Source organism: Leptonychotes weddellii, chromosome 1 (assembly GCF_054177405.1).
Source record: "Leptonychotes weddellii isolate Sample4059 chromosome 1, ASM5417740v2, whole genome shotgun sequence".
NCBI classification, from domain to species: Eukaryota; Metazoa; Chordata; class Mammalia; order Carnivora; family Phocidae; genus Leptonychotes; species Leptonychotes weddellii.
In genome coordinates, this window is record NC_138369.1 from 58,757,982 (window position 1) to 58,772,490 (window position 14,509).

Below are 14,509 nucleotides of genomic sequence, written 5' to 3' on the forward strand. Positions count from 1 at the left end.
TTGTGAAGATGTAGGTGAGACCCTATGCCTTCAATGTAGACACAGGAAAATTGCCTGAGGTTGACTTCTTACTGGCAACCCAAATATTTTAGAAACTCATACATGTTACTATTTGCATGACAGTACGTCACTGTGTACTGAACTTTATCATCATTGATTATATCTGAAGTATAGAATTAATTTCTTTTTCTGATATTACTTTTAAGTGAAATATTGTATTGCCCACTTTAATAGAAAACCCATATTTTTTTAATCTACATTGAAATAAATGTTACTGTAAAACATCTCAGGGACAACCGGTAATATGCATAACACATTTGGGGATATGCCAAGAAACTAAACTATGCACACCCTCTCTGCTAATGTTGTCTCAGTTCACTCTTTGGAGGAAAGATAAATGGGTATTGGAGCCCAATCACTGCTCCACCTTAAAAGTGTGGGTCTCACCAAAGCCAGAGGAAGTGACGTATGCACACAGTTATGCATCCAGTCTGTGGATTCTACAAAGAAAACCAGTGCCTTGTTCCTACCTTCCCCTCATGTGTCTTCTGGATCTTCCCATTTTAGGCCTCAAGGCCCTCTCCCGAACCCCAGCCATCATCACCTTGGTGGTCTTGCTTTTGAGTGTTGTGGTGCTTGTGGCCATCACACTCATCCAGTTTCACCACAAAGAGGTCCTCCTTCCAGGACTGAAGGTAAGTGCAAAGGGATTGGCACTGAAGGGATGGGCTATGACATCAATTATTGTAATGCCATGAGTTAGAAGAAAACCCTTTTCCCCACCTCCAGTGGGGGAAGACCCAAGGGAGAACCCAAGGGTCTTTGGTGTAAGACCCAAGGGAGGAGCTCTGGACATACTGGTTTTGTGACGTTTGACACTAGAGAATGTTAATGGTGACACCTTCTCTAAGGACTGTGTGGCCTTGCTTTTACTCCTGACTCTTGGAACCAAAGCTAGACTTTGTAGCCAAGAATTGCAGATGGCTACCAAAGATCTACCAGCTTATACATTCCCCCAAGACCACACAACCCTGATCATGAGTGAAGACCAGGAGACCCAGCCTCCTCTTCTGGCCTAACCTGGTAAACAAAACATCAAGGACTTGAAAAGGTCTCCTTGAGCTGTATTTGTGCTACCACTCTTGAGTCTAGAAGTGTGCCATGATCTCTCTAACTCTTCCCCTTGAAAAATTACTCAGGATCTTATGCTCACTTTCAGAAGCTACTCTTAGCCTTTGATAAGTCTGTCCCCACATGGCCTCTCAGATAACGTCTGACAGTCTGAGAACCATATGTATCACACCAGCCTTGGCTGTAAGGGTGAGGGGAGGTGATCCCATGAGGGACTTGTCAAATGAAAGGGAAAGGAGTCCTTCAGTCATTTGGGTAGAGTTTGGCAAAGTTCTCCTGTAAAGAACTAAATAGTACGTATTTTAGGCTTTGAAGGTCATTTATAGTCTCGGTCACATATCTGGTTTTTTTGTTTTTGTTTTTGTTTTTGTCTTCTTATGATTCTTTAAAATGTAAAAACACTTCTTAGCTAGCGGGCCATAGGAGCCAAGAAATTCAACTGTTATCTGAATCTCATTTAGCCTTTACCCTTGACCTCATGAGTCCTTTCTACATCTTCCTGCTCTTAGTGACTGTTCAAAGGCTATATTTGAAATAGAAGTTTTTGGAGTTTTTAAAAGATAAAAAAGAAATGAATATTGCCTCAGCTTTGTGTGTGAGTTTGACCTACCATTCTGAGGCTGCTCTTCTGAAAGATTAAAGTAAAATCTCCTTTAGATAATGGCATTTGGCTCTTTTATAGGACATTTTACTTAAGAATCTCGACACACCCCCATGAATAACATGAAGAAAAAAGAAAAAAAAAAAAAGAAACCTATTACAACTGTCCAGTGATGAGGGAAAACAAATTATCTGGTTGTCCAAAGACATTAGCCAAGGCCTAGAGAAGACATTTTTCCAAGCTCCAGGCACTGCCTTCTTCTATTGACTATAGAAAATTAGAATTGCAACTGGGGGTAATACCATCTCCTTAAACTTTGTAAACTGCTCTTCAGTTTAGTGAACACTTTTCCCTGAATTTTCTCTTTTCCCTTGTGGCAGCTATAGCAGGGAGACAAAGCAAGCATTGTTACCACCATCTTGCAAGTGAGAAATCATAGGTTTGGCCAGTGAATGGCAGACTAGAACTGAAACCTTGTCCCTCCTGTTCCCAAGGCCAGGGTTTTCTTCACTCACCTCCCTCTTCTCCCTGATCCTACGTTCAGAATGGGGGACCCAGGAGAAGGTACTGCCTCTGATAGGAGAACTTACCCTCCTTTGCACAGGAGGGAAGGTGGGGAGGATGGGTGCAGATGCAGGAAGTTTTGCTGAACTGGGAAATGGAAGTATCCCCCAAATGGGGGGAAAGCTAATAACCCTCTTAGACCCCAGGAACCACTCCTACACCCCATATTTCAGAGGAACCAGCTCTAGTTGTATTCCAGGGTTATCTCTCTCCACTGCACAAAGGAATGTGCTAACCCAGAGCCATGCTTCCCCTTCTAGAACAAGTTGTGGTGCCTGGGACTCCAGAAGCCAGGGTCCTGCAGAGGAGCTCTGGGAGCCAGTATAGAACCCATCCCAGGGTTGTCCTCTACCAAAGGGCATCTCGAACACCTGTCTCACAGGTATCCCACTCAAGGACATACTTACACACCAACTTCTGCTAGTCATTGGTTGAGCACCTGCTCCTTAGAAGACATTCACTCCCTAGCGTTTCTGGCACAATGTATGCTCAGGTGGGCTCAGGCCACTGCAGAAAGCCTTTAGGCAGGTGGAAAGTGCATGGCTGGGCATCACCATGGTAAGGCCTGAGGGATGTGGGCAGGGAACCCTCAGCGACTGTTCCACGTAGATATGATTATTGTTATCCTCATTTTGCAGATGAAAAAGTAGAGGAACAGAAAGGGCAGATAGTTCTCAGAGTTACACAGACTGGAAATAGCAGATGTGGTGCAGAAGAAACAAAAGAGAACAGAGAATGTTGGCCTTAAACAAGGGTTTAGAAGGACCAGAAAGAAGACACGCCCTCACCCATTAGCACACAGTTCAAAGGGGATTTTTAATGTCCTCAAATCTTGCCGTCAGGCCTGCGTCACAGTTGTAGGGGACAGGAAGTTGTAGAATGTTGGAATACTGGCTCAGGAGACCAGTTCTGCTTAATTGGGTGGATTAAATGTGAGAAAAGACTGATGTTCTGAGCCAGTGGAACCAAGAGCAGAATGGCCACTTGAAAGAACATTCCACATGCAGCTCTTTTCAGAGTGAGGACAAGCCTCTTTTGTTTTGCAGTGTGTGCTAAGGGTGGGAAAGGCAATTGTGGAAGTGAAGCTGATCATTCAAGGGCTTTTAAATTGTTCTGTTTATGTTTTCATACCTTGAAGTTTGTTTTGCCTTTGTGTGCAGCTGATATTCGGTTATGAGGGGCCAGCTCCACAATGGCCTATCTGGGGGGACCTGGAATGTTCCTTAAGACCCCAATCAGGATAGCTGGCTCTTAAATCCAGCCTTGGCTTACCTAACCTTGGTTTATCTGAGTTGAACAGCAGAACTATTAAAACTTAGTCAAGGGTTAAAGTGTCCCCAGTTCCATTTTCATTGTTACTGGTCTGACCTGCTCTACCAGCCTGAAGAGTAAACATGATGGCATCACTTTTCTTTTTCACTCAGGCCCCCACTTGCTTTATTATCATTAAGTCGAGTATCTTCCTTTTGAGACCTTGCCCTCCCCACCCCCACTCACAACTGTTTAGAAGCCCTGTGGCTTCCCAGTCCGATATGATCAGTATCCCATTGCCATTGTCCCTTACAGACACATGATGTCACTGTTGAAGAGAGGTCTACATAGTCCCTCTCATTAGATCCCCATGTTGGGTCACACCCCCAAGCTTGACCATTAACTCTCCAAAGCACAACCACAAGACCAGGCTGTGCTAAAACCATTCACTTTTAACCCTCTTTGGTTCTCAGTCATCAGCCTGGAGCTCTGGTGCCTTGTGGCCCTTCCTGGTTTACCCCTCGGAGAGTGAGAGTTAGATAATTGGTTTCCTCCTTTCCAGAAAGACACAACTCCTTCATCACTTTGGTCCACCTCCTCTCCAGCCAGATCTGCACACTACTTAACTACGAGTTTGCTTTTGAGGAACTTTTTGTCTGAACAAAGAAAGTCTGCGATAGCACACCTTATTATGAAGGAGTCAACCCTGGGAGACCTGGTTTCCTTGGAACTCAGTGGAAGCGTGGGGGCTCTGTGTATAGTGTTGATGGTCAGTTAGACCCAGGCTTGAGCCCAAGTCTGGGACTGTGGGCAATTATTTACCCCTGTGAGCCTCAGTTTCCCCATCTGTCAGGTAGGAATGATGACAACACCTGCCTTCTGAATGCAACACTAAAGCACTTTGTGTAGTGCCTGGCATATTATAAGTACTCAGCAAATGTTTATTACTACTATTTCTATTATTATGCTAATAGTGATGATGATGATGGTGGTGGTGGTGATGATACTAATAAATAAATCTAAGAAAGCTCATCTTATGATCTTTGCTTTTGCTTTGTTAGAAGCTCACACAGTCCTTAAGTTTTGGATCATGCAGTTCATATGGGAGTCTGTTTCCCTTTGGTTAACCCACTGAGTGTGTCTTCAGTTCCACATTCTAGCCATGTTTTTTTCCTGACACTGCATTAGACAGAAGGGTTACTTATTGCTTTCCACCTAGCTGAACTGAATGAAATTCAGTCCCCACCCCATGTCCTCCATCAAACCACATTGAGTGCCACTGATCTAGGCAAATGAGCTCTGAAAATTGGCTAAAGACCAATTTTTCCATTTTTGAAAATGTCAGGGAATGACGGTGGTTACTCAGAAGTAGCATTGGGCTCTAGGCTGGTCCCTGTCAGCACATCAGCAGGTGCCTGAGGGGCAGCCACTTCTCCGGGCTCACTGTGGAACGTCTCTGCCTGCTCCCGCCCTGATGAAAACTGGATCCCAGCTGGGATGAGGATGAGAATGAGAACGGCTCTTCTTCCCCCTTTCTGATCTTGGCCCGGCAGCCCCAAGTTTCCTTCAAAGGGAAAATGCACTGTTTGTGAAGAGCTGGGATCCAGAAGATGTGGGAAGGGTGGGGACCCCATGAAGTGGTTGCTCTCCTGTGTGTGTTCCCTCCTCTAGTCAGCACCAGGCGTGGAGGGGTCAGCAGCAGGTGGGAGGGGAGAAAACGGACTGGTAAGGAGGCTCAGATCTCTTGAGTGCCTCGTTTCCTTCTGCTCCACCTGTGTGCTAATCTCCTTGGTGAGCCTCTGCCCAGAGCAGGCTGTGAACAATGCCTCCCTTGTTTGCAGGGGGTGTCATGTCAGGATCCCCGTCAGCATTCATCACATTGAAGGCTGAGATTAAGAGGCTGTCCGAGTTCAAATACCAATGGACGCAGGATGTTCCATCTCGATATAATGGGGAAGCTGTGATTGAGGAGCTGGAGCAACATGTTTTTATTTGGTCCCATTTCAAATGAAACAATCACTTGTTAATAGTGGAAAGTTGGAACCCTCCCAAATGTCTAGAATCAGGGAATTGGCTAAATAAATTATGGTATATCTCACAGAGGATGTGGGGAATGTATTGAAAATGATGATATCAGTATATTTACTGGCAGGGAGAGATGTGCATGATACGCTTATTGAATAAGAAAAGAGCGTTGGAAAAGACTATGTACAGTGTAATCCTGTACTGAATTGAAAACATACGTCTAATCACATATTCATATATGTAGCTGTATACATAGAAGTCCATTAGAAAAGATATATAGCAAGGTGTTAAAAAAAACAGTGGGATTTGAGGGGTGTTATTTACTTTTCTGTACTCTTTTCCTTGCTTTGTGATTTTGTTTATTTTGCTTTACTGATCTTCCTATATAGCCTGTATTTATTGAGCAGCCATTGAGTATCAGGCATATGGTCTCCTATTTACTTCTCAAGGTTAAGTTGTCCGAAGATAGGGAAACCCAGAGAGCTTAGGCCTTATACCCGGGGTCATAAAGTAAGCATCCACCGGAGTCGCCCTGCCTCCAGAACCCAGATTCATCTTCCTCACTGAGATGAGCAGCCTAATCCAACAGCAGTGGAATTGGGGAAGAGCTGTGACCCAGAAGCCTCTGCTGCCCTGGGCTGACTCCAGGTCCAAGCATATACTGACCTCGGTCAGCTTTACTCATTCCAATCCCCATAGGCTGCTAACGCATGCTCTTTGCTGCTCAGGCTTGGTCCAGGGCCTAGGCTGGCAAGACCGTCAGGGGAAGCTCCCTGGTGCCTGCCTCTAGCTAGAGAGATGGTCCAGGACTCCTGGCCGGCAATCCTGGGCACAAGTAGTCCTGACACTGCCCTGGCAACACCGTCTTGTCCGTGTGTTCATGTACCATGTGACCAAAGTGGGACAGCATGTCAACATTAGTTGATATTTGGGGGGTTTTCTCCTTACTTACGAATACTTTCCTTCTGAAGGCTAATGCAGGTATTGATGTGTTTCTCCCGTGTGAGAACTTCCTATGTTTATTTCCAGGCTGATGGGCCTGGAAGTTTAGAGAATAGAGGGCAGCAGGTGACTGACCATTCATTTCCCTCCTGAGACCCAGGTGGCTTCTGTCCCCCACCTCAGAGGTCTGGATGAGGAAGAAACCGGAGATGGGCAAGATCCTTGGAGTGCTAATTTTCAACCTTGGCTGCATACTGGGGTCACCAGGAGAGCTTTAGAAACTGCCAATGCCTGCGTCCACTCCCAGAGATTCTGATTTAATGGGTCTGGGATGTGGCCTTGGAACTGGGAAACCCCCCAAGTGATTCTAATGTGTGGCCGAAGCTGAGAACCATGCCCCAGGATACCTGACCCACCTCACCCCATCCCCTTCCCCCACAGTCCAAGGAGACAAAGTTGGTTTGGAGCAAATCATTTTTTTTTCCCTTGGTCAGCCCCTACCTAAATGATGCAGGGTGGATTAAGCTCTTGAGAGTATTCCAGGTTCTCAGTGGCCCACTGGAAAGGAGTCCTCAGAGAAGCCCAGCCCATTTCTGACTCTCCCTTTCCCCTTTTGTTCAGTATGGGATCGTGCTTGATGCCGGGTCTTCCAGAACCACCATCTACGTATATCAGTGGCCAGCGGAGAAGGAGAATAATACTGGAGTGGTCAGTCAAACCTTCAAGTGTAGTGTGAAAGGTAAGGCTCAGAGTGTGTGCAGGAGGCCCATAGGGAAGCAAGGGAGAGTCCTAAGGGCCTTTGGAGGCCTGGAGGGATCCCAAGAAGCTGCCTGGAGGCAGGATATGAATACTGGACTGGGCATCAGGAACATATGCAATCCTGTGCTAGTGCTGATCCTCATCCATACAGTGATCTTGGGCCACTCACTTCCCTTCTCTGGGCTTCAGTTTTCTCATGTCTGAAACATGGAGGTGCATGGTGTGAGATTTTACCCTGCCATGCTTGCATGAATGAAGGCTGGTGGAAGACACAAGTCTCCCAGGTCAGAACCAAGGATGGTTTCTTGCTCACCGTAATAGCAGTAGGCAGAGTGCCAGCATTTTCTTGAGCTGGTTCTCTGAGCCTCACTTTGCACAAGATGATGTAAAGAGGGCCAGACAGTATCTGCTCACACAGTGGGTTGTATTACAGAAGATGAACCCCAAGATTAGGGAATCTGAAACACTTATAATGCCTGCCTTTTGATCTGGGGGAGAACACTGTCTCTATCTTCTAAGCCTGCTTGTTACACAAACATCCTTGAAAATACAATCCAGAACAAAGGCAGTCAGGGCCTCTGCTCATAAGACATGCAGAAACATGAGCAAGTCATGGAAAATTGTATTCCAGTAGCGGAATTGTATTCTAATTGGCTGTGTATGTCGGGGGGGAGGGCGGTAGAAAGAGATGGACAAGGATGAACAATACATAAACAAATGGGCACCGCTCTATTCCAATAAAGCTTGATTTATGGACCCTGAAATTTTGAAATTCATATAATTCTCAAGTGTCACAACATATTGCTTTAATTTTTCCTTGTTATTTAAAAATGTAAAAACTATCTTAGCTCACAGGCTATACAAAAAAAAGATGATGAACCGGATTTGGCCTATGAGATGCCAACCCCTGAAACAGAACATTCTCAGCATCTCCGCAACATAGCCTGAATTTTATGTTCACTGTTTCCTTGTTCTCCTTTCTAGTTTTGTCCTTATGCATTTAGTTTTTTCTGTTCTTGAAAATGGAATCAAACATGTATTTATATAAATGGAATCAAACATTTATTCCTCTGTAATTTGCTTTGTTCACTAACTTTGGGTGTTTAAGATTCATCTACATTGATAAGAGTAGCAGAAGCTCATTCATTTTTCCCTGTTGGACATTTGTATGTCCATGGTTATGGAAAGGATGGATATGAATAAGGTTGAGTATATTTATATTTTTATTTATTTACAAAATTACAAATTATAAATATATTTTCATATTTTATATGTATATTTCATATACTTATGGTCATTTCTGTTTTTGTGAAGTGCCTGTTCATGTCTTTTGCTCACTTTTCAACTGAATGCTTGACTTTTTCTCATTGATTCATTAGAGTTCTTTATATATATATTGTAAATATGAGTGCTTTGTTAGTATTATTACGTTGTTCTCCTATCTCCTTACAGCTTGTGGTTCGCCGTTCTAAGTCTCTTCATTGTGTCTTTTGATGAACAGTTCTTATTTTTCATGTAGGAACAGTTATCAGCCTTCTCCTTTATGATTTGCTCTTTTGTATTCAAGAAATCTTTCTTAGCCTGAGGTCATAAAGATATTCTTCAATCAAAGTTTTGTAATTTTGCCTTTTACAATTAAGACTTTAGTACTCATAACAAACCCCAGTTAGTGAGTGTGTGTATGTGTGCTCCTTTTTAAAAGGAGCCTCTTTAGAGCATCATGATCTTTGACTTGGCCTGGAGCTTCCTGACCAGTGCATCCTGAATGTGTTAACAGGTATACCCTTGGCCCACAGGACAACAGGTTAGAGACTCTGGACTCGTCCCCCCAGCCCCAAGCAGCTTCCTTCATTTACCTCAATGAGCTTCCCAAATATAATAACTTTTGGGAGGGTCATGGCATTGAAAAAGATGAGGGGGGGCAGAATTAGCCTTTCCCGTAGGGAGACTAACACACTTCTTTGAATAACAGAGTGTTCTGATCATCTGCCCTTCCATGGAGGGCAGCTAGGAGCTCACCTAGTACATAAGTGTGCCAGGTTAGGTTGTCAAGAAGCTGATTTTGAGCTAGAGTTTAGGATGCAAGATAATTATTAGAGATCCGCACCTGTAGAAGAAAGGAAGATGGAGGGTTGTTCAGAAAGAGAAGTCAAACAGCCACATGAGCCTGACCAAGCTTCAGCCAATCAGAGTTATCCTGCATGGCCTGAATTGGCTAGACTGCGATACCCCTGTTGCCATCAATTGTTGGATGTTGCCATTCTGGGAAGAGCAAGACACTGAGCAAGGCAGCTCTCTGCCGCTGAAGCAAACTATGCAGGAGCTGACAGCTGAGACATTAAGTCTTTATTTGAAGCTGTATCTGCTTGGCATCTCCCCAGGCTCCACCTAACAGGGGACTTCGATGTTTACTGAGTACTGCTTGCATTGGTATCCACAAGACATAGGTGGCTGCAACCTTGCTCGAAGCTCAGCCAGAGATCCCATCTCGTCCTAACTTCTGAGTCATTTGCTTACCTTCAAGCAGGATGCTCATTTAGAAAGGTGAGACTAGCCACTTCAAGAAAAGAGAGGATAGTGTAGGATAATGATTAAGACTTCACCTCATCCCTCCTGTGTGAGCTCTGGGAAGTTTCTAACCTCTCTGTGTCTTGACCTCTTCATCTATAAAATAAGCATAATAATAGTAACACCCAGCCCATAGGAATCATTTGAAGATTCAGTGATATATGTAAAGCAGGTGGCAAATGCATGGCATACAGTAAGCACTCAATTAAGTGTTAGCTATTATTATTCATGGGACAGCACACTTTAGAGCTCCTGGTGGATATTCTTGCCAAGAAGTTAGTCTGTCCCAGATCTGTCTTTAGACCCAGAGAACAGTTCAGCCAAGTCAGTCCTGATGGTCTTCTGACTGTAGGGGGAGATGTGACCTTCATGGAGGGACACAGGCAGTCTCCTAGGGGTGGGGGCCCTCAGCCACCCTGGATGTGATTTAGGGGAGGGGCAGGGTCATGGAGCCCACACCATATCCATAAATGGGTCTTCCCTTTGATCGCAGTAGCCTCAGGGATCCATATATATACTCCAAATGACCAGAAGACCACAAACTAAAGCTCAAAATACAGAGTTAAAGTTTGGCGAGTGCTGTCCCCTTGAAGACATGTGGTTTCTCCAGGGATAATTTGGGTTTCTGGTTTCCCAGTTGCAAATTTCCCAGGACTTCCCTGCCTTGGCCAGTCTGAGGGCGTGACAAATGCTTGCTTGCCCAGCCGGGTTTCCCAGATACCCAGGCTCTTGGAAATTTCTTTCTTGGCGGGGGTGGAGGGGCCTTGGTGAGTATCATCAGTCCTCGGTTATTGCTATTTTTCTGAGTTCAGTGGGTGCTGCCTTAGCTGCTGGTCCCCATGCTGGTGTCCAAAGCTCTGGGCTGCATGTTATAAAGCCATTCCCTGGAGGGCACTGGGCCCCTACATGACCCTCATCTCTTTCATGGTGTGTGGTGCTCATGGCTGCGGCTCCCTCCTCCCACAAAGGACATTCATGTGTTCCCTTTAAACCAGCGGTTAAAGTTCTTTAAACTCCACTGGAGCTTAAGTGTAACCATCTTCTCCATTGAAATACCTTAAAAAGTTGTGTTGGGGACCAGGCCACTACGGTGTTGAAAGCATCCTTTGCTTGGGTACATATCTTCTGCTTCTGTCCCACCTCGAGTAAGTTTTGTGTCATCTGTCCAACCATTCTCCAGATTGGAATAGCGATTTCAACCCTCCTTTCTTGGAGTTGTGAATCCCAGGATCCCATAAGCCTGTGAGCCCAATCTTGTCTTTCCTTTAGGAAGCTTATAGGACCTTATGCAAATAGGTCTTGGGTGACATGCTCAGATACCCCAAGTTTTGACATTCCAACAAGGCTCCTAACCGGTCCCTTTCCAGAGACCAGCTCTAGCTGATCAGGTTGGACTACATGATCCCCTCAGTATAGAGTTGCACACTGGTTTGAAAATCTCATTGACTGATTCATTTATTCATTTATTTAATAAATACATATTGGGTATCAACTGTTTGCCAGTAACTGTTCTTGACACCGGGGATTCTAAAGTGAAATATGCAAAGTCTCTGTTATTGTGGAACTTACATTCGAATCAAGGAGATAGATCATAAAAGGGTATATAACATGTCAGGGAGAAGTGCTGTAAAGAAAAATCAAGTGAGGTAGGTGGACAGAGAATGATCATGCTCTGTTTGGAGGGGATAGTTAAGCAGAGGCAGAAGTGAAAGGAGAGTGTGAGCCATACACATTTTTGAGGGAAGAACATGCTGAGCAGAAGCCCTGGCAAGCGGAGAGCCTGGGGGTGGAAGCTTCTTAGCATTTTCTAGGAAAAGCAAAGGGACCAGTGTGGCTGGAGCAGAATGAGTAAGAGGAAGAAAGGTGAGTAGTGACACCAGAGCTGTGGTCAGGGCCAGCTCAGAGGGCCTTAAGAGCAGTGAGAGGTTTGACTTGAACTCAGATGCATTTTCTTCAGAGTACACTGGGAAGCCATTAGGAGATTCTGGTCAAGGAACTAACATGGATATGACTTACACTTTTAACAGAGCACTCTGGGTGTAGAACATGTAGTCAGAGGCTGAGATCAGAAGCAGGGAAACCAGGGCTTTTAGAACAGTGAACGTAATGATGTCATAAAGTTATGATGTTGTGGTGGTCTGGCTGAGACTGTGCTTGTCAGTGTGGGGCAACTTGGCTCCCCCGGGAACATTTAACAATGTCTGGGGACATTTTTGATTGTCACCATTGGGGTTGGTGGTTCTGATGGCATCTAGTGATAGAGACCAAGGATGCTGCTAAACATTATACAATGCACAGGATGGCCCCACAACAAAGAATTATCTGGCCCCAAATGTCAGGGGTACCAAGATAGAAAAACTCTGATCTAGAATGGTTCTGGGGGAAGGGAAGAAAGAGTGCTCAGATTTGAGAGGTATTTTGAAAGTAGAGCCAAACAAGATTTCATGAAAGATTCAATGTGAGATGTCTAAGTTGGTGGTGCCTGAGCACCAGTTCTGACCTGAGCAACTGCGTGTGTGATGGTACCACTTCTTGAGAGGGGAGCCCTGGGGGTGGGTCAGTTGGGAGCATGGCAGTGATTAAGGAATTTGGCTTTAGACAGATTAAGCTGGAGATGCCCATAAATCATCTAACTCCAGGAACAGCAAACTTTTTCTTTTTTTTTTTTTTAAGATTTTATTTACTTATGTGGGAGAGAGAATGAGAGAGAGAGAGAGAGCATGAGAGGGAGGAGGGTCAGAGGGAGAAGCAGACTCCCTGACGAGCAGGGAGCCCGATGCGGGACTTGATCCCGAAACTCCAGGATCATGACCTGAGCTGAAGGCAGTCGCTTAACCAACTGAGCCACCCAGGCGCCCACAAACTTTTTCTGTAAAGAGCTAAGTGATAAATATTTGTTACTTGTTGGCCATATGGTCTCTGTTGTAACCATTCAACTGTCACTTTAGCACAAAAGCAGCCACAGACAATGTGCAACAAATGAGCATGTACATATATGTGTTTCAAGAAAATTTTATTCATGGATGCTGTACATAGGGTCCATAATGCCTAATGGGATATACCCTAGGACAAAGAGAACTTAAAAAAAAAAATCTTAAACTGTTTTCAATAACCACACAGTTGGTGATAGTGCTTGTATTGTCATCCTAAGACCTTTGTGGGTGGATTGTGAAATAAAGCAAGCGAGCTATTCAGTTGGAGTTGCTGGGAAGCAGGATTTTTAGCATAGGAAAAAAAAGGTCAAGATCAACTTAAGTAAAAACCTGTAGTTTTGAAGTAGAAGTACCAATAAGAATTCACAATGCAGGGGCACCTGCGTGGCTCAGTCGGTTAAGCGTCTGCCTTCGGCTCAGGTCATGATCCCGGGGTCCTGGGATCAAGCCCCACATCGGGCTCCCTGCTCCGCGGGAAGCCTGCTTCTCCCTCTCCCACTCCCCCTGCTTGTGTTCCCTCTCTCACTGTCTCTCTCTCTGTCAAATAAATAAATAAAATCTTAAAAAAAAAAAAAAGAATTCACGATGCATTTTCTCTTGAAACAAAGTTTTCCTAAGTCCGTCCTCCGAAAAGCCTTGCAAAGGCTTCCAAATTTCAGACACTAAATACCATACTCAAAAAAAAGAAGCCAGGACTCCTTGGAGAAGTGGCTGATTCCAGAGCGGGGGCAAGAAGTGCATAAGATCACACATCTAATATCAGAGAGCAAAGAAGCTCTCAAAGGTTCTGAGATCACATCTAAAGGACTCAGGGGTCATGTTGAAGAGAACTCCACTGGCCAACCCCGGGACCATCAATAAGAATAATAACTGCAATGAATCGAAACACATCAAATATATCTTCAAATTCATATGTTCTTAAAGATACACAACAAACAAATAAAATCCCTCACTGGATAAATTAGGAGGATACAAGACATGCAATCTCTATTTTTTAAGCTGATGAAGGGGAAAAATTCAAGCACTTATCCTGCTTTCCCTGTACAAACTGTATTGTAGGGTAACCAAATAGTTAATGAGAGAGAAGTTTTCCTCTTATGAAAGCATTTAGGTTATAAGTGAAGCAAGAAAGATGGAAATGAAACATCACCATTTCATAAATCCTACTGGGCTAATGGGTCTAAGCAATGATCTCTGATGCTTGCTCAAGCACAAAGAGAAATAGCCAGATATGCATGATTTGCACTGGAAGTGCACATTAAACCCTATAAATTATTTCTTCTGAAAAAGTCCAAACCTGAATCTGACTGAGGCTCTGCATTCAGTTACCAATTTATAGAAAAAGCCGGGACTCAACAGCATGTTACATGAATCATGGGATGCAGTCAGCAAATTCTAGGCTGTAGGAAACTCTGTAAGACAAATGAAATTGCAAAGAAATTTTTTTTTTAATCTCAAGGGAAAAATAGAAAGGGAGGACAGAACTTATGGGTAAAAGAGACTTAAGAGACATACCAGCCAACTGCAATGGATGGAATTTATTTGGACTCTAATTCAAACAAACTGGATAGAGAGAAAGAGGAGGTAGGGGCAAGGATGGGGGGGGAGGAAAATATATGAATATGGAGGAAATGTGGACCTTGGCTAGAATTTGAATCTATTAAGAGATTATTTTTAATTTTTATGGGCATAATAATAGGGCAGTGGCTATGCTTATTTAAAAGAATTCTTGCCT

At 44.2% G+C, this 14,509-nt stretch overlaps 2 protein-coding genes across 2 annotated transcripts in view; both read left to right on the forward strand.

Annotated features, from left to right (window-relative positions):
- Window positions 1-14,509, forward strand: part of RPL14 (ribosomal protein L14) — a 145,296-nt gene that overhangs the window by 94,312 nt on the left and 36,475 nt on the right. The window lies entirely within an intron of this gene.
- The window catches only part of ENTPD3 (ectonucleoside triphosphate diphosphohydrolase 3), a 32,066-nt gene that overhangs the window by 2,645 nt on the left and 14,912 nt on the right, over window positions 1-14,509 (forward strand). Inside the window, exons 3-4 of the mRNA XM_006738756.3 lie at window positions 568-695; window positions 7,136-7,253. Of these exons, the coding sequence (XP_006738819.1) occupies window positions 568-695; window positions 7,136-7,253 (246 nt within the window). The remainder of the gene's footprint in view (window positions 1-567; window positions 696-7,135; window positions 7,254-14,509) is intronic.